Source organism: Crocodylus siamensis, chromosome 6 (genome assembly GCF_052110815.1).
Source record: "Crocodylus siamensis isolate JL-2025a chromosome 6, ASM5211081v1, whole genome shotgun sequence".
NCBI lineage: Eukaryota > Metazoa > Chordata > Crocodylia > Crocodylidae > Crocodylus > Crocodylus siamensis.
The window spans coordinates 93,467,715-93,482,631 of NC_143400.1; the positions used below are offsets into that span (position 1 = coordinate 93,467,715).

General features: G+C 72.1%; 2 protein-coding genes across 2 annotated transcripts; one reads left to right on the forward strand and one right to left on the reverse strand.

The window, feature by feature from the left end:
- The first annotated feature begins 858 nt into the window (after nucleotides 1–858).
- ECEL1 (endothelin converting enzyme like 1) lies at nucleotides 859–10,337 on the forward strand. The gene is made up of 17 exons (XM_090051557.1): nucleotides 859–1,911; nucleotides 3,310–3,378; nucleotides 3,578–3,688; nucleotides 3,958–4,050; nucleotides 4,374–4,498; nucleotides 5,468–5,690; nucleotides 5,955–6,053; nucleotides 6,275–6,349; nucleotides 6,840–6,943; nucleotides 7,267–7,325; nucleotides 7,472–7,523; nucleotides 7,678–7,745; nucleotides 7,918–8,042; nucleotides 8,408–8,473; nucleotides 8,641–8,736; nucleotides 9,132–9,208; nucleotides 9,333–10,337. The coding sequence occupies exons 1-17, from the start codon at nucleotides 1,159–1,161 to the stop codon at nucleotides 9,430–9,432; spliced, it is 2,295 nt and encodes a 764-aa protein (XP_089907683.1). The 5' UTR covers nucleotides 859–1,158; the 3' UTR covers nucleotides 9,433–10,337.
- Nucleotides 10,338–10,470: 133 nt separating this feature from the next.
- LOC149863211 (intestinal-type alkaline phosphatase-like) lies at nucleotides 10,471–13,976 on the reverse strand. The gene is made up of 9 exons (XM_090051622.1): nucleotides 13,861–13,976; nucleotides 13,319–13,493; nucleotides 12,894–13,066; nucleotides 12,561–12,686; nucleotides 12,363–12,435; nucleotides 11,780–11,914; nucleotides 11,278–11,469; nucleotides 10,870–10,986; nucleotides 10,471–10,755 (listed from the first exon to the last, which is right to left on the reverse strand). The coding sequence occupies exons 1-9, from the start codon at nucleotides 13,972–13,974 to the stop codon at nucleotides 10,493–10,495; spliced, it is 1,368 nt and encodes a 455-aa protein (XP_089907748.1). The 5' UTR covers nucleotides 13,975–13,976; the 3' UTR covers nucleotides 10,471–10,492.
- Nucleotides 13,977–14,917: the final 941 nt, after the last annotated feature.

Below are 14,917 nucleotides of genomic sequence, written 5' to 3' on the forward strand. Positions count from 1 at the left end.
GGGCCAGCGCCCGCCCCGAGCGGGGGGCAGAGCCGAGCGCGGCCTGGGCCAGGGCTGTGGGTCCCCTGTGCCCAGCACCTCCGGCTCTGCCCGGGCAGCCGTGGGGGCAGTGCTGCAAGCCGGGGTGGCCGCCCCCCGGACCCTGCCTGCGCACGGGGGAAGCAAGCAAGCAAGCAGTACCAGGGCCGTGCCCAGGCCCCGCACTGACAAGTGGCGATCTCCTCTCGCCTGCGGGGCACGCGCACCCGCCCGGCACTGCGGGGGTGCCAGACGTGGGCAGGAGCGCAGCACGCCCGCCTGGGGGGAAACCGAGGCAGAGCCCCGCGCCCCGGCTGAGCACCGCCCGGGAGGGGCAGGGGCAGCCCGGCGGCCTTCCCAGCGGGCTGCAGTAGGCCGGAGGCTCTCTCCAGCAGCCCGCCGCGCCCGCCCCGGGGCTTTGCTTCAGGCGCCTCCGGCCCCGCGCGGCCGCCCGGCCCGGCCCGGCCCTGCCCCGCGCGGCCGCGCTGCCGGGGGTCGTGAGCGGAGCCCGAGCCAGCGCTGCCCTGCGCCGGGGCGCCCGCCGGTCCCCCGCGGGCCGGGCCGGGCCGGGCCGGGGCAGCCGCCGTCGGGCGCCTCCGCAGTGCAGCTCCCCGGGCGGGCGGGCGCGGGCAGAGGCGGCCCCGGGCCCGCGCCGGCCCCTCCCCCCCGGCCGGCTGCAGCGCCGGCGCCGCCAGGTAGCGCGGAGGGAGCGGCGGGCCGCGCCCCCCCGGGGCCGCCTGGGGCCGCGGGCGCCGAGCCGGGGCGCGGGACGCAACTTTCCCCAAGTCGGTGCCGCCCCCGCGGCCGCGCAGCCCGTGCGCGGGGCAGCGGGAGGCCCCGCCCCGCCCCGCCCCGCCCCGCGCCGCCGCCCGCGCTCTGCGAGCCGGAGCCGGAGCGGAGGTGCGGTGCGGTGCGGTGCGGTGCGGTGCCCCGCGCCGCCGGCAGCGCTGTCCCGCGGGCGGGCGGGCGGGCGGGGTCGCTCCTCCCAGCGCCGGCGCGGACCCGGCGCGGCTGTGCGCTCCGCAGGCTCGGCCGGGAAGCGCCTCGCCCCGCGCCCCGCGCCATGTGCCCGCGCCCTCGGCCCGCGGCCCGGCCCCCGCGCTGAGGGGCGGCGGCGGCGGCGGCGGCGGCGGCGGCGGCATGGAGAAGACCTACTCGCTCACGGCGCACTACGACGAGTTCCAGGAGGTGAAGTTCGCCAGCCGCCACCACAGCGGCTCGCTGCCCAACGGCTTCCCGCTGCCGCTCGGCGCCAGCCCCAGGAAGCCGCGGCGCGGGCTGCCGCGCTGGAGCCGCCGCGAGGTGTGCCTGCTCTCGGGCCTGGTCTTCGCGGCCGGGCTGTGCGTCATCCTGGGCTGCATGCTGGCCCTCAAGTACCTGGCGGCCGAGCGGGACGGCCGCTGCCTGGAGGGCTGCCAGGAGAAGCGGGCCTTCCTCAAGGCCTCGCGCTTCGTCGCCGCCAACGTGGACCCCACCATCGACCCCTGCAAGGACTTCTACTCCTTCGCCTGCGGCGGGTGGCTGCGGCGCTACGGCATCCCCGAGGACAAGCTCATCTACGGCATCATCGCCGCCATCGGCGAGCAGAACGAGGAGAAGCTGCGGCGCCTCCTGCTCCGGCCCGTGCGCCGGCCTGCGCGCGCCTCGGCCGAGCGCAAGGTCAAGGCCTTCTTCCGCTCCTGCCTCGACATGGCCGAGATCGACCGGCTGGGGCCGCAGCCCATGCTGGAGGTGCTGGCGGCCTGCGGGGGCTGGGACATGGCGGGCGGCGGCCCGGGCCGCTGGGACTTCACCGACCTGCTCTACAGGGCGCAGGGGCTGTACAGCACGGCCGTGCTCTTCTCCCTCACCGCCAGCCTGGACGACAAGAACGCCTCCCGCCACCTCATCCGGGTCAGTGCGGGCCGGGGGCCGGGGCTGTGCCCCGGGAGCGACGCGGGGGGGCCCGGGCCCGGGCTCGCACCGCGCCGCCACCGCCACCGCCACCGCCCTGGCGCCACGCGGCGGCACGCCCGGCCCGGCCCGGCCCGGCCCGGGAGCGCGGGGCGAGCCGAGGGCGCGGGCGTGCGGGAGCACGGGGCTCCCCGGCGGCGCCGCGCCCGCCTCCTGGCCCCTGGCAGACGCCCGCGGCGGCCCCGGTCACTGCCCCCGGCGCGGCGCGGCGCGGCGCGGCACGCACGCCCTGCCCCCGGGGAGACCCTCCGCCGGCAGCTCGGCACGGAGCCTGTGACACACGTGCGCGGCCCCCGGCCGGCGGGGAGCGCGGCACGCTGCCTGCCAGCCCTGCTCTGGGCCCCGGGGCAGGCGCGGCCCGGGAGGGGGCCCAGCCAGGTTAGCGCCCCCCCGGCCGGGCTCCCGCCGCCCGGCTGCACGCAGCCCGCGGGCCGGCCCCGGCGGGGGAGAGCCCGGCTCAGCTCTGCCCTCGCCTGGGGAGCGGCAGGACGGCAGCGCGGGCGGCGGGCGGGCGGGCGGGGCCGCGGGCTGGGAGTGAGGGGCCCCGGCGGGGCGCTCCCCAGGGTACCTGCTCCCAGGGCTCGGAGTCACCCGGTGACACGGGCCTGAGCCGGGGGCGAGGGGCCTGCGGCTGCCAGCAAGGCGGCTCTCCTCTGAATAGATGCGGCTGAGGGGTGGGGGGAGGACGGGGGAAGGCAATTTCCCTCCGTGTAATTGCAGCGTTTAGCAAAGCAGCATGTCAGCCGATTTGCCAGGCGGGCACTGCGAGGGGGGTGCGTGTGCATGCGCGAGCACGCGTGTGCACCGCTGGCTGGCGGGGTCTGCCCGACCTCAGCGGCCTGGCTCCTGCTGGGTCTCGCTGGACACCCCCAGCCAGGCAGCGCGGGGGGCCGCACAGCCCTGGCGGTGGGGAAACTGAGGCACGGAGCAGGGCAGTGGCAGAGCCGGACTCCGAGGCCAGGACTGCTGGGTCCCCACGTGCCCCCTCCAGCAGCAAGGCTTGCCTGCGAGAGCTTGTGTGGCCGGCACCCGTGCCCCCGTCACGTCGCACCCCCCTGTGGAAGGAGCCTGGCACCCGCAGTGGTGCGGCTGGCTCTGGGGAGGATGAACAAAGCGGCATCACATAACGCTGACACAAGGGCCCCAGCGCCCCTAGTGCGGGAAGCCAATTATCTGCCAAGCTCGTACCCCGCCGATGCCCTCCCCACTGCCGCCGTGGTGTGGGGGGACTGTTTGATGTCCTCGAATGTAGCGCGGCAATGCCGTGGTGTGGGGGGAGGGACCCAGAGCCCACGGCACCAGGCAGTGAGGCTGGCGGTCTCCGCTCCTGTGCTGCAGATTGACCAGGATGGGCTGACGCTGCCAGAACGGACCCTCTACCTGGGCCAGGACGAGGAGAGCGAGAAGGTGAGCAGGGCGGGCGCGTGGGGGCAGCACCCGGGCGGCTTCCCCTGCCAGCTGGGCCCGGGTCCACCCCGGGGGTGGCCTCAAACCCAAGCCGGGGCAGAGGAGCCGGCCGAGCCCTGACTGGGGCAGAGGGAGCGATGGAGGGAGGAGAGGGGGCTGCGGGACCCCACGCGGCTGACCCCCGCCCCGTGTCCGGCAGATCCTGGCGGCGTACCGCGTCTTCATGGAGCGCCTGCTGGGGCTGCTGGGCGCCGAGGCCGTGCCACAGAAGGCGGCCGAGATCCTGCAGCTGGAGCAGCGACTGGCCAACGTGAGTGCCCCTGGCTGGGGGGGCGGCCCACCTGCCCCCTCCTGGCGTGCGGGGAGCGGGGGACGCCCTAGTGTAGCACAGGCCCCAGGGCTGGCGTCTTGGAGCCCCGACTCGCCGGGGAGCGAGCGCTGCGCCCAGGGTGTGACCCGCAGCTCCTCCACCCCCGGGGGCAGTCAGAGGAGAGGGCAGGGGTGGCACCCCCATCCCCCAGCAGCTGGGGGACTTGGGGTGGGCCGGGGCAGCCCGAGCGACTGCCGTGTGCGACGCAGATCACGGTCTCGGAGTACGACGACATGCGGCGGGACGTCAGCAGCATGTACAACAAGGTGACGCTGGGCGAGCTGCAGCACATTACCCCCACCGTGAGTACCGCGCACACGCATGCACGCGTGCAGTCGGAGCCCCCGGGCCCTGTGCCCTTCCCGGGCCCCGCGTGCCCCGATACACGCGGGCCACGGATCCGGGGCTGCGCGCCACTGCTCAGCCACCCCCGGCGGCTCCTAGCACGAACTCAGCCTGGAGCGGGGCGTGACCCGAGGTGCAGGGTCTGCTCCCGCCTGCCAGGCGGCTGGGGCCCGGCGAGGCAGAGCGCCACACGGGAAGGGGGCTGGTGGGGGCAGGGGCAGAGCGTGGGTGGGGGAAGCCGAGGCCCACGTGGTGACAGAGCTGCCCCCGGCCCCCCCAGCTGAGGTGGAAGCACCTGCTGGACCGCATCTTCCACGAGGACTTCTCGGAGGACGAGGAGGTCGTGCTGCTGGCCACCGACTACATGCAGAAGGTGTCGGAGCTCATCCGCAGCACGCCCAGCAGGTACCGCCAGCGCCTCGCACGGGGGCCTTGCACGCCGGCTCCCTGGGCACGGCTGGGATGCCCTGGCCAAGCCCACGGTGCAGACGTGCGGGTGGCAGGAGGGAAGGGGTGGGTCCACAGCTGCCCCCTGAGCTCTGGGTCGTGCTACAGGGGCTCCAGCTTGGGCCAGGGCTGCACGTGGCTGGCTCTGCCCCGGAGCGCCCCGTGTCGCAGCGCCGCGGGGGGTAGAGACCCCTGGAGTCACTCCGGGGTGGGATGCAGGTGGAGGCTCATCCTCCGCAGCTCCCTAGAGCCCCCTGCCAAGCCGGGCACCACTGCACAGCTGGCCTCTTCTGCTGGCTGACGCCTGCTTTGGCCGCCCAGCACGGCGCCCAGCCGCACGGGGAGCTGTGCCCGCGGCCCCCCGCCCTGAGCGCCTGCAGGGATGTGGAGCGACCCCCACCCCCCCCAAACACATGGGGGTACGCATCTTCCGGAGGCACACACCTGCACACACTGTCACACGTGCACACACAGGAAGACATGCCTGAACACCCAGAGCCAGACTCCCTGTCACACCTGGACACCTGCATTCTTGCACACTCGTCCACATTTGGGGTGATGCACAAGAGCGGAAGACACACACACGCAGATGCACGCGCAGTGGCAGATGTGCACACACACGGAGCAGCGCACACACACATCTGGCCAGGGAGTGATGCCTGCTCCTGGACGTCCCTCTAGCCCCACTGCTGCTCCCCCAGCTGCACACCAGGGCCCCCCTGCCCACGCCCCGCTCTGCACGGTGGCGGGAGACCCAAGTTCAGGCTAACGAACGGCACCGCAGCACCGGGCTGACGAGATCCTGCAGTGGGACGCTCGCAGCCCCACGTGCCTGCAGGCAGGGGGGAGCACAGGGCACCCCCACCCCCGGGCCTGCGTCCGGCCTCCCCTCACTGGCGCCGCACCCTCATTACCTGCCGGCTGCAGGATCCTGCACAACTACATGCTGTGGCGCATCACGGTGGTGCTGAGCGAGCACCTGTCCACGCCCTTCCGCGAGGCCATCCACGAGCTGTCCCGCGAGATGGAGGGCACCGAGAAGCCGCTGGAGCTGCCCAGGGTCTGCCTCAGCCAGGCCAACAAGCACTTCGGCATGGCCCTGGGCGCCCTCTTCGTCCGCGAGCACTTCTCCTCCGCCAGCAAGGCCAAGGTAGGGCCCGCTGGCCCCGCTGCCTGCACCACGGGGCCAAGGGCCACGGAGCTAGGGGCTCTGGAGCTGGGGTCACAATGCCACTCAATAGCCGACCGATGGCTGCTCCTGGCCCGACCTAATGAACGGCCGCGATTAGGAGGGTGGGGAAGCGAGCACACAGGTGCCCTTGTTAGTCCCGTGGCAGCCGGGTGAGCAGCGAGGCCCCAGGTGCCCCCTTGCCCCAACCCGGCGCTCCAGTGACCCCGGGGCCGGCGCCCGCAGGTGCAGCAGCTGGTGGAGGACATCAAGCACATCCTGGACCAGCGGCTGGACGAGCTGGACTGGATGGATGACGAGACCCGGCGTGCAGCCAGGGACAAGGTATGGTGCCACCTGTCCGCCTGCCTTGCCAGGCACAGTCACCCCGTGGCGCTGGGGCCCAGCAGTGCAAGGCTGCCACGTAGCAGCTGCGGCCTCCAGCCCACGGGCCGTGGCTATGTGGACTGAGACCACTGGCCGCGGGGGGTGGTGGGGGCACTTGCAGCACTGTGCCCCCGGGCGTGAGGGGGCAGCTCTGATGCAGGCACTGGCTCCCCTGGCAGCTCCAGTACATGATGGTGATGATCGGGTACCCGGACTTCCTGCTGCAGCCAGACTCCATCGACAGCGAGTACGAGGCAAGTGTGCAGCACCGTGCACGGGCAGGGGTCCCCTTGCCTCCGCTGCCAGGGCACGGCTGCGGGGCGGCATCTGGGAGCAGAGTGTCACCCTCGTGCTGGCCCCCCACAGGCTCCCCTGGGGGGCCCCCAGGCAGCTCCTCCCTCCCTGCCGTCCCGCTGGGGCTGGGGCTGGGGTTGAAGGATGGGGCGTGCGGCCAGGGTGTCGGGAGTCTCGGCCCTGCTCCGTGCCCAGCCCGGCCCTACCGCCACACTCGACACGCTTACAGCAGGTGACGCGGGTGAGGCCGTGGAAGAGCACCCCCAGGAGCTGCCATGCTGCCCCTGCCCTGGGCAGGGCTGGGCGGATGCCCCCGAGGGATGGGATGGGGCCAGGACAGGGCATCTCTGGAGCAGGGAGAGCAAGGGATGGGAGCTGTCTCGGGGGGCAGGGGGTCCTCCCCCAGCTCTGCCCTGCGCCGGCCCCTGCTGACCCGTGTGTCCACCGCAGTTCGAGGTGGACGAGAAGACGTACTTCAGGAACATCCTCAACAGCATCAGGTTCAGCATCAAGGTCTCGGTGAAGAAGATCCGGCAGGAGGTCGACAAGTCTGCGTAGGTGCCCAGGACCCGGCACGGGCAGGCGGAGTGGGGGGCACCGGGTCTGGTGGCGATGCCCACCGGCACGTGCCGGCTGTTCCCCTGACGTGGCGTGTGAGGGCGGCTGAGGGTGCAGCAGCAAGGGCCCGAGGGACCTCGCTTGGCCAACTCTTCCCCAGGGCAAGGTGACCTCTGTGGCCAGTGCGGGCACAGGCGGGCAAGCCCACAGCCTGACGGTGCCAGGGCCCGGGCTGAGAGCAGGAGAGGGTACCTGGGTCCAGCGCCTGCTCCAGGTGCCCGGGGGCGCTTCTCGCAGCAGCTCTGCTGTCTCCTTGCAGGTGGCTGCTGCCTCCCCAGGCGCTGAACGCCTACTACCTGCCCAACAAGAACCAGATGGGTAAGTCGGGGCTGGCTGTGTCGGACGCAGTCGGGGCTGGGGGTCGGGCTGGGGCCCAGGGCTGCAGAGCAGGACCGGGGGGTGTCGAGGAGCTGGGGGTGCGGCTGGGTGCAGGGCAGGAGCCCTCATGCGCCCTCTCCCCGCAGTGTTCCCAGCTGGGATCCTGCAGCCCACGCTGTACGACCCCGAGTTCCCGCAGTGAGTATGGGGCCAGGACCAAGGCAGCGCCTGGACCCGGCTGAGCCGGGCAGGCCATGGAGCCGCGTCTCCCAGTTCCTGGCACCGTGTCCAGGCCGGGCATCGCCCCCACTCCACCCCCTGCTGATGCCTCCTCTGCCTCCCCGGCCAACAGGTCCCTGAACTACGGCGGCATCGGCACCATCATCGGGCACGAGCTGACCCACGGCTACGACGACTGGGGTGAGCCGCCCGCCTCCGGCCCAGAGCTTAGCCACGGCCCAGGGGGGGCGCGGGGCCGAGCGTGCCCAGCCCCTGCTCGGCAGGGGAATGAACCCTGGGTGCGGAGGGGGCCCGGACTGGGGTTCGCTGCAGAGCGGGCGGGTGCCCACACGTGCCTGCCCGGCCTTTGCAGGAGGCCAGTACGATCGCCACGGGAATCTGGTGCACTGGTGGACCGAGGCCTCATACAGCAAGTTCCTGAAGAAAGCCCAGTGCATCGTGGACCTGTACGACAACTTCACCGTCTACAACCAGCGGGTGAGCCCGCCCGCTGCGGGGTCTCCCTGGGCACGGGGCTCGCCTGCTCCTCCCGGTCCCTGGGCTGGGCACGTGCGCCGAGTCCCGGCATCTCATCACGCCCGCGGGCAGGGAGGAGCCCGAGCCCGTCTCCGAGGGCGCTGTGCCCCTTGGCGGGGGCTGCTCCAGCCCGCAGGGCCCGCTGGCTCCGTGCCGCGTCTCTGCAGTGGTTTAAGGGGCTGCTTAATTTTTATCACCGGTGCCATAAAAAGTGGACGTAAAAATCCTGGCGCCGGCCCAACGCCGGGCAGCCTGGTAGCGGCTCCTGGTGCCACCGGCTGTGACCCCCACGCCGGGGTCTCCGGGCCCCGCTGCTCTCTCCACAGGTGAACGGGAAGCACACGCTGGGGGAGAACATCGCCGACATGGGGGGGCTCAAGCTGGCCTACTACGTGAGTGACCGTTCCCCCGCCCCCGGGGTCTGGACACCAGAGCGGCCGGGCACTGCCCGCCCTGACCAGGCTGCAGGGAATCGCCCCAGACCCGACCCACCCACCCTGGGCGCCAAGCCTGGGTGGGGGGGTCTGGCCCCCACCCTGAGGGTGCCCCTCTGTTGCAGGCCTATCAGAAGTGGGTGCGGGAGCACGGGCCTGAGCACCCCCTGCACCGCCTGAAGTACACCCATGACCAGCTCTTCTTCATCGCCTTCGCCCAGGTACCCACCCAGCCCCCCCAGCCTTGCAGTGCCCCGTCCTGCTTGGAGGGGCCCACAGCGTGCTGGCATCCGGGGCAGTGCCAGCCAGGGCCAGGCATTTGGGTTAACACGTGCAAAGCCATGGGGCGGGGGGCAGAAGATGAGGGGGGCCATCCCTCGGCTGCCCTGTGCTCTGGCCCCGGCCCACTGTCACTGGAGACCCCGCGATCGCACACGCTCCCCAGGGACCTCCCGCTGTGCCCCCGAACGCCGTCTGCCCACGGCTGCAAACGGCCTGGCGTCCGTGGCATGGTGGCAGTGGGGAACGAGCTGGGTCTGGCCCGCGTGGGCTGGGTCCCGCTTCCCCCGGGCTCGACCCAGCCTCTGTCCCCGGCCCTCGCGGCGTCTCTCTGCAGAACTGGTGCATCAAGCGGCGCTCGCAGTCCATCTACCTGCAGGTGCTGACCGACAAGCACGCCCCCGAGCACTACCGGTACGGCCCCGTGGCCCCCCAGCCCTGCTCTGCCTCGTGCCACCAGCTGCCGCTTCCCACCCCAGAGGTGGCTGCACCGGGGCCGTGCCCTGGGCCCCGGACCCACCCCCCGTTCCCCCTGCAGGGTCCTGGGCAGCGTCTCGCAGTTCGAGGAGTTCGGCCGCGTCTTTCACTGCCCCAAGGACTCGCCCATGAACCCGGCGCACAAGTGCTCGGTGTGGTGAGCCCACCCGCCTGTCTCCCCCCGGGGTGCACGGGCACGATTCGGGGGGGCCCGTCCCAGCGAGGGGGCTGCCGGGGCTGGACCGACGCCTGGATGAAGAGGCTGAGGCGAAGCAGGCGCTGGACCCGCTCCAGCTGGGACGTGTTCCCCCCAGCCCCCCGCCTGCACGTCAGGACACCCCCCGGCTGCCCCTGGGCCCAGCGTGGCAGCAGAGACGTGGCCCTCGCGGAGGCTGTGAGGACACGGGAGCAGAGGCAGCACCGCGGGGCCGCATCCACGGCCACGTCTCGGCCTGCTGCGCCGCGCTCACCCGGTCCCAGGCAGCGACGCACGGTGGCACCGTGGGCGACGGTGCCACCCTGCCTGGCGGGGGCCGCGGCCGGGGGCCGGGGTGGGCAGCCCCTCGTGCAGGCGCTCGCGGTGTTTGTCGTGGCCGATGATGGTCAATAAAGTCGGCGATGTCCGTGCAAGGGGCACTCGCTCGGGGCTGTGGGGAGCGGGGGCACGGCCAGGGCACAACGAGGTTGCACACGCAGCCCCCTCTGGGGACAGCCGGGACCCCCACACACAGCACCCCTGAGTGTGATGTGCACACGCAGCACCCCCAAGTGTGACACAAAGAGCACCCGTAAGTGACACACAACCCACTCCGCATGTGACACGCATGCACCCATGCACACAGCATCCCTGGCTGTGACACGTGCACACACAGAGAAGCACTAACATCACACACACACACACACTGCCCCCGGCAAGACACACCACCTCCTCAACCCCTGGCTCGCCATACACTGCCAGGACCCCTCATGCCACCCCACCCCCGCCCGACAGACACGATTCCCAGCCTACCACCACCCGTGTCACACAGTGCAGCTCCCCGTGGAGGTCTGGCACCCCCGCCCCTTGCACACCACCCCCACGCCCGTCAGCACAGACACAACGGCTTGTTAGCATCTTTGTTCAGGCCAGGAGGCCGCGCCCGAGACCCGGGGTGGCGGCTGCCTGCTCCCGCGTGCCCACGGCCGACTCAGGCGGGGGCTGTGGTGGGGCCGAGGGTGGCGCTACGTCAGCACTGCCAGGAGGAGGGCAGCCAGCAGGGCGGGCAAGGGGCCGGCGCGGGCAGCCCCGGAGGCCTGCTTCAGGTTGCAGGCCTGGTAGGGCTCCAGGCAGGCGGCATAGGCCATGGCGTGGGCCACGTAGGTCTGCTCCTGCACGCCGTGGAAGAGGTGGGCCATGGGGCCCTTGGCCAGGATGGCGACGTCCTCCCCGCCGTGCGTCTCCGACTTCAGGGGCACGGCCGCCTGCTGCTTGTAGGTGTTGGCTTCTGTTGAGGGCAGAGGGGCCCCGGAGCCGCTGCTGACCATGGTGCCCTGCGGCCACCGCCGTCCCGGGCCCAGGCGCGCCTCCACCCGCTCCCTGCCCGTGCCCGTGCCCGTACCGATAGGCTCGCGCAGGACATCGGGACGGCTGGGTCCCGCGACCGGGTAGCCGGGCCCGTTCCCGTAGAGGATGGATGTGTACCACTTGCCGTCCGCAGCCTTGGAGGGCGCCGCGCCTGCGGGCGAAAGGCCAGGCCAGGGCTGAGCCCCCTTCCCCGCGCGCCCCGGGAGGCCCCGGCAGGGCTGCAGTGCCAGGCAGGCGAGGGGCACCGCCAGCCCAGTGGCTTCCCCACCCCCCAGCTTGTGCTCCGGGGGGCTGCCTGCCCCCGGGCATAGGGCACGCTGCCAGCAAGGCTGGTGGCAGGCCCCGAGCCCAGGCCCCGCCGGGTCTGTGCGCGGCCTGCAGCGGGAGGCCCGGGCCCCAGGCACCAGGCAGGACACCGCGGCTCGCGCCTCCCGCGCGGTACCGAAGATGGAGGAGCCGCGCAGCGTGTAGCCGCCGAAGCTGAAGACGTGCGAGTGGTCGGCCGTGACCACGGTGAGGGTCTTGGCCTCGTCTGTCAGCTCGCCGGCCCGCTGGATGGCCTGGTCAAACTCCACGGCCTCCGTCAGCGCCGCCTTGGCGACGCCGTCGTGGTGCCCGTGGTCGATCCTGCCTCGTGAGGGGATGCGGGGAAGGGGCGGAGGTGAGCGGGCGAGAGACCAGCGGACGGTGCCGGGGCCGCTCCCCGCCACCTCGCCCTCGGGGTCCCCCGCGCCGCAGCGCCCACGCCCTCCCACGTGGCCCGAGACGGCGGCTGGGGCCCGCCGCTGCCAGGGCCGCCGCGGCTGCTCGGCCCCAAGGCGGGGGAGAGCCGGCCCGCAGCTCGGGGCGTCCCTGCGCCCCAGGCAGGGAGGTCTCCCCGCCCCCCCGCGACGGCGGGGTCAGCCCGGGGCGCACGGCAGCTCTCCCGCCACGGCCCCACTTATCTTCCACGAAGAGGTAGAAGCCCCTGGGGTTCCTGCTCAGGACCCTGATGGCCGCCTCCGTCATCTCGGCGAGGGACGGGTCCAGTACCGTGTCGCGGTTCAGCTCATACTTCATGTCGACCGGCTCGAACAGGCCTGCGGGGCGTGCACACGCACACGCACACGCACACGCACACCCACATACACATGCACGGACACACGCGCGCGCATAGACACGCACATGTGCACAGGTACACGTGCACGCACATGCACATACACCGGTGCACGGTCACGAGCATACGCACGCATGGACAAGCGCGCGCCCACACACACACACGCACACACACACACACGCACACACGGGGTAGGGGCTGTCAGATCTTTAGACTCACAAAGCACCCTGGGAAACCCGTGCCCCAAAAATGAACCCACCCGAGAGGGGGCTGCGCCTGCAGCTCCCGGCCTGCAAAGCACTCTGGGAAAGGGGTGTGCAAATGGCCCGGGGGGCAGGGGCAGGAGGAGATGGCAGGCCTCCGCTCAGGCGCTGAGGCTGGAAGATGCTGCCCTGGCGCCGGGGGGGGCGAGGGGCGCGGGGGGTCGTTACCCATCAGGTGCGTCACGGCCGGGTCCTGGCTGGCGCGGATCAGATCCACTTTCTTCCACACATACCTGGCCCCCTGAGGAAGCGGCCCGTGAGCCGGGCCCGTGCACCCCGCGGGGCAAGGGGGCCCGTCGGCTCCCCCCAGCGTGGCGGTGCACACAGCCCCAGCGAGCCCCGGGCCCAGCCCGGCCTGGCACCCACCGGCCTGGCAGCCAGCCATTCAGCCACGAGGTCCCTGCCGTCCCTGCGCGTCCCGTTCTCCTTCGGGTACTCGGGGTCCGGCGTGCCAGAGGGAAACATGTACGTCCGCCCGCCCCCCAGGATCACCTGGCCACGAGAGCACGGTCAGACGCCTGCGCCTGGCCTCTGGCACGAGGGAGCAGAGGGCCAGGTGCCCTGGCGAGGGCATCCCCTGGCCCAGCCGGGCTCCCCTGGCGTGGCCCTCTCGCCTCCCGCCTCTCACCCGCCGGGGCGCTGAGGCAGCCCCACGGGGCAGGTGTGAGGCGGGTACCCCGGCCCAGCCCCGGCACTCACGTTGAAGTCCACGTGCTGGATGAGCTGCATGGCAATGTCCTTGCAGCCCTCGCGCTGGGCGTCCGGGGGCATGCTGGAGTCCGCGTACCAGTCCCGGTTGACGACGTGCGCATAGGTGCCGGCAGGCGACGCGTGCTGCACCCGCGTCGTGGTCACGATCCCCACCGACTTCCCTGCCACGGGGGCCAGAGCCCAGGCATTCACCCTTGCAACCTCGGGGACCCACCTCCCGGGGTCCTACCCCAGCCGCCCCTCGAACCCAGACCCGGAGGCACCTGCTGCCCCAGGGGAGCCGGAAGGGCTGTTCCCGAACCGGGCACCATGCCTGAGCGGGCAGCTTCGCCCTGGGCGCGGGCTGGCCCACGCACGCTCCTTCAAGCTTCCAGGTGCGGGCACAGGGGTCTCGGAGGGCCGGCCCCGCTTACCGGCCTGCCTGGCTCTCTGCAGCACGGAGGTGACCTCATTGCCGGCCGTGGTGTTGCACTGCGAGTAGCGGGCGGCTGCGCTCAGCCCGATGGTCCCGTAGTTGCCCTTCACCCCGCACAGGTAGGCCGTGCCAGTGCCCGCGCTGTCTGGCACCTGCCGGTCCACGTTGTAGGTCTGCAGAGGCCAGGGCATGGGTCAGGAAGGGGGAGGCAACACCCACCCCTCCCCCTGCCCCGCGGCCCAGGAGGTGGGGCTCGGGACCCCCAGCCTGGAGGGGCAAGAGCTGGCGGCCCAGCCTAGCCCGAGCAAGGAGCATCCTCGCCAGGGCCTCCTCTGCTCCAGCCTTGCAGATTACTGCCCCACCGGTGCTGCACGCTGCCCTGGGAGACGGCTGAGCTCTCCCCGCGCCGGCCAGCAGGAGAAGGGGCTCTGCCCCGCAGGCTGGAGCTAGCCACACGCCCTTCCCCGGCTCGGGGCGCCTCTCAGGGGCCAGGCAGCTGCTCCTGCGCCAGGGGCTGTACGCTGCTCCCTGCTGAGGCACCTTGGAGAGTGCCACGTAGGGGAAGGTGTCCATGACGAGCGGCGTCTCGGGGCCCAGCTTGCCCTGGAGCTGCCCCTTCAGGATCCGCGTGGCCGTGATGGTGGGGACCCCCATCCCTGCAGGGGACACAGCACTCACACACCAAACCATCTCCTCCCAGCACTGGGAACATCACCTCCCAGCACCCCCGGGCTCTTACCCAGGGCCAAAACCCTCCACCCCTCACCCTGGCCACCTCAGGTTGCCACCCTGATCACTGCAACATGGGTTGGGGGCTCTTGGGGCACCGGGACTGGCCGGAGGGTGCCCGCGGGGAGATGGCCCAGCTCTGAGCAATGGGACTCTGCAGGCAGAGCCGACCTGCACCCCCTCTGCAGGCCCTGGGGGGGACTCACCATCGCCGAGGAAGAGGATGAGGTTCTGGGCCAGGTAGTGCCTGGGCTGGAGGGCGAGGGCGGCCTGGATGGCTTTGGATGCCTGCTGGTTCCAGAACGAGGGATACTTCTCCTCCTCTTCAGGGGCACGTGGGGGACAGGGGATTAGCGCCAGCCACAGACCGCCCCCGCGGAAATGGAGCAGCCAGGGGTGGAAGGACCCTCAGGGTGGCCACTCCTGCCTCGTTAACTTTGCGCCACGCACAGCTAAGGAGCACTTGGCCGTCGGCAAAGCCACGTCTCCAGGATGTGCCAGGCTGAGGCAGCCGTCAGGAAAGCCCCATCCCCACCTCCGCCTGTGGGTGCTTGCAATGCAGCCCCCCCAGACCTGAGGGCATGGGTGCCCTGCTGATCCCATTCCCACAACCCCGACGCGCATGCTGACACATCGCCTGCTCTCCAGACCAACCCGAAGCCACTTGTGAGCCCAGTGCTTGGCCCACACCTGTGCCAGTGTCCCGAGGAGAAAGGCCCCGAGCTGCGCCAGGCTGGGGGAAGGGGGCTGGGGTTACCTGGGATGGTGATGTTAGAAATACAGCAGCAGCTGGCCCAGACCCCAGCCCAGAGCACGAGGAGCAGTGGACACCGCATGCTGGGAGCGGGCAGGCTGCAGCCGGGACACC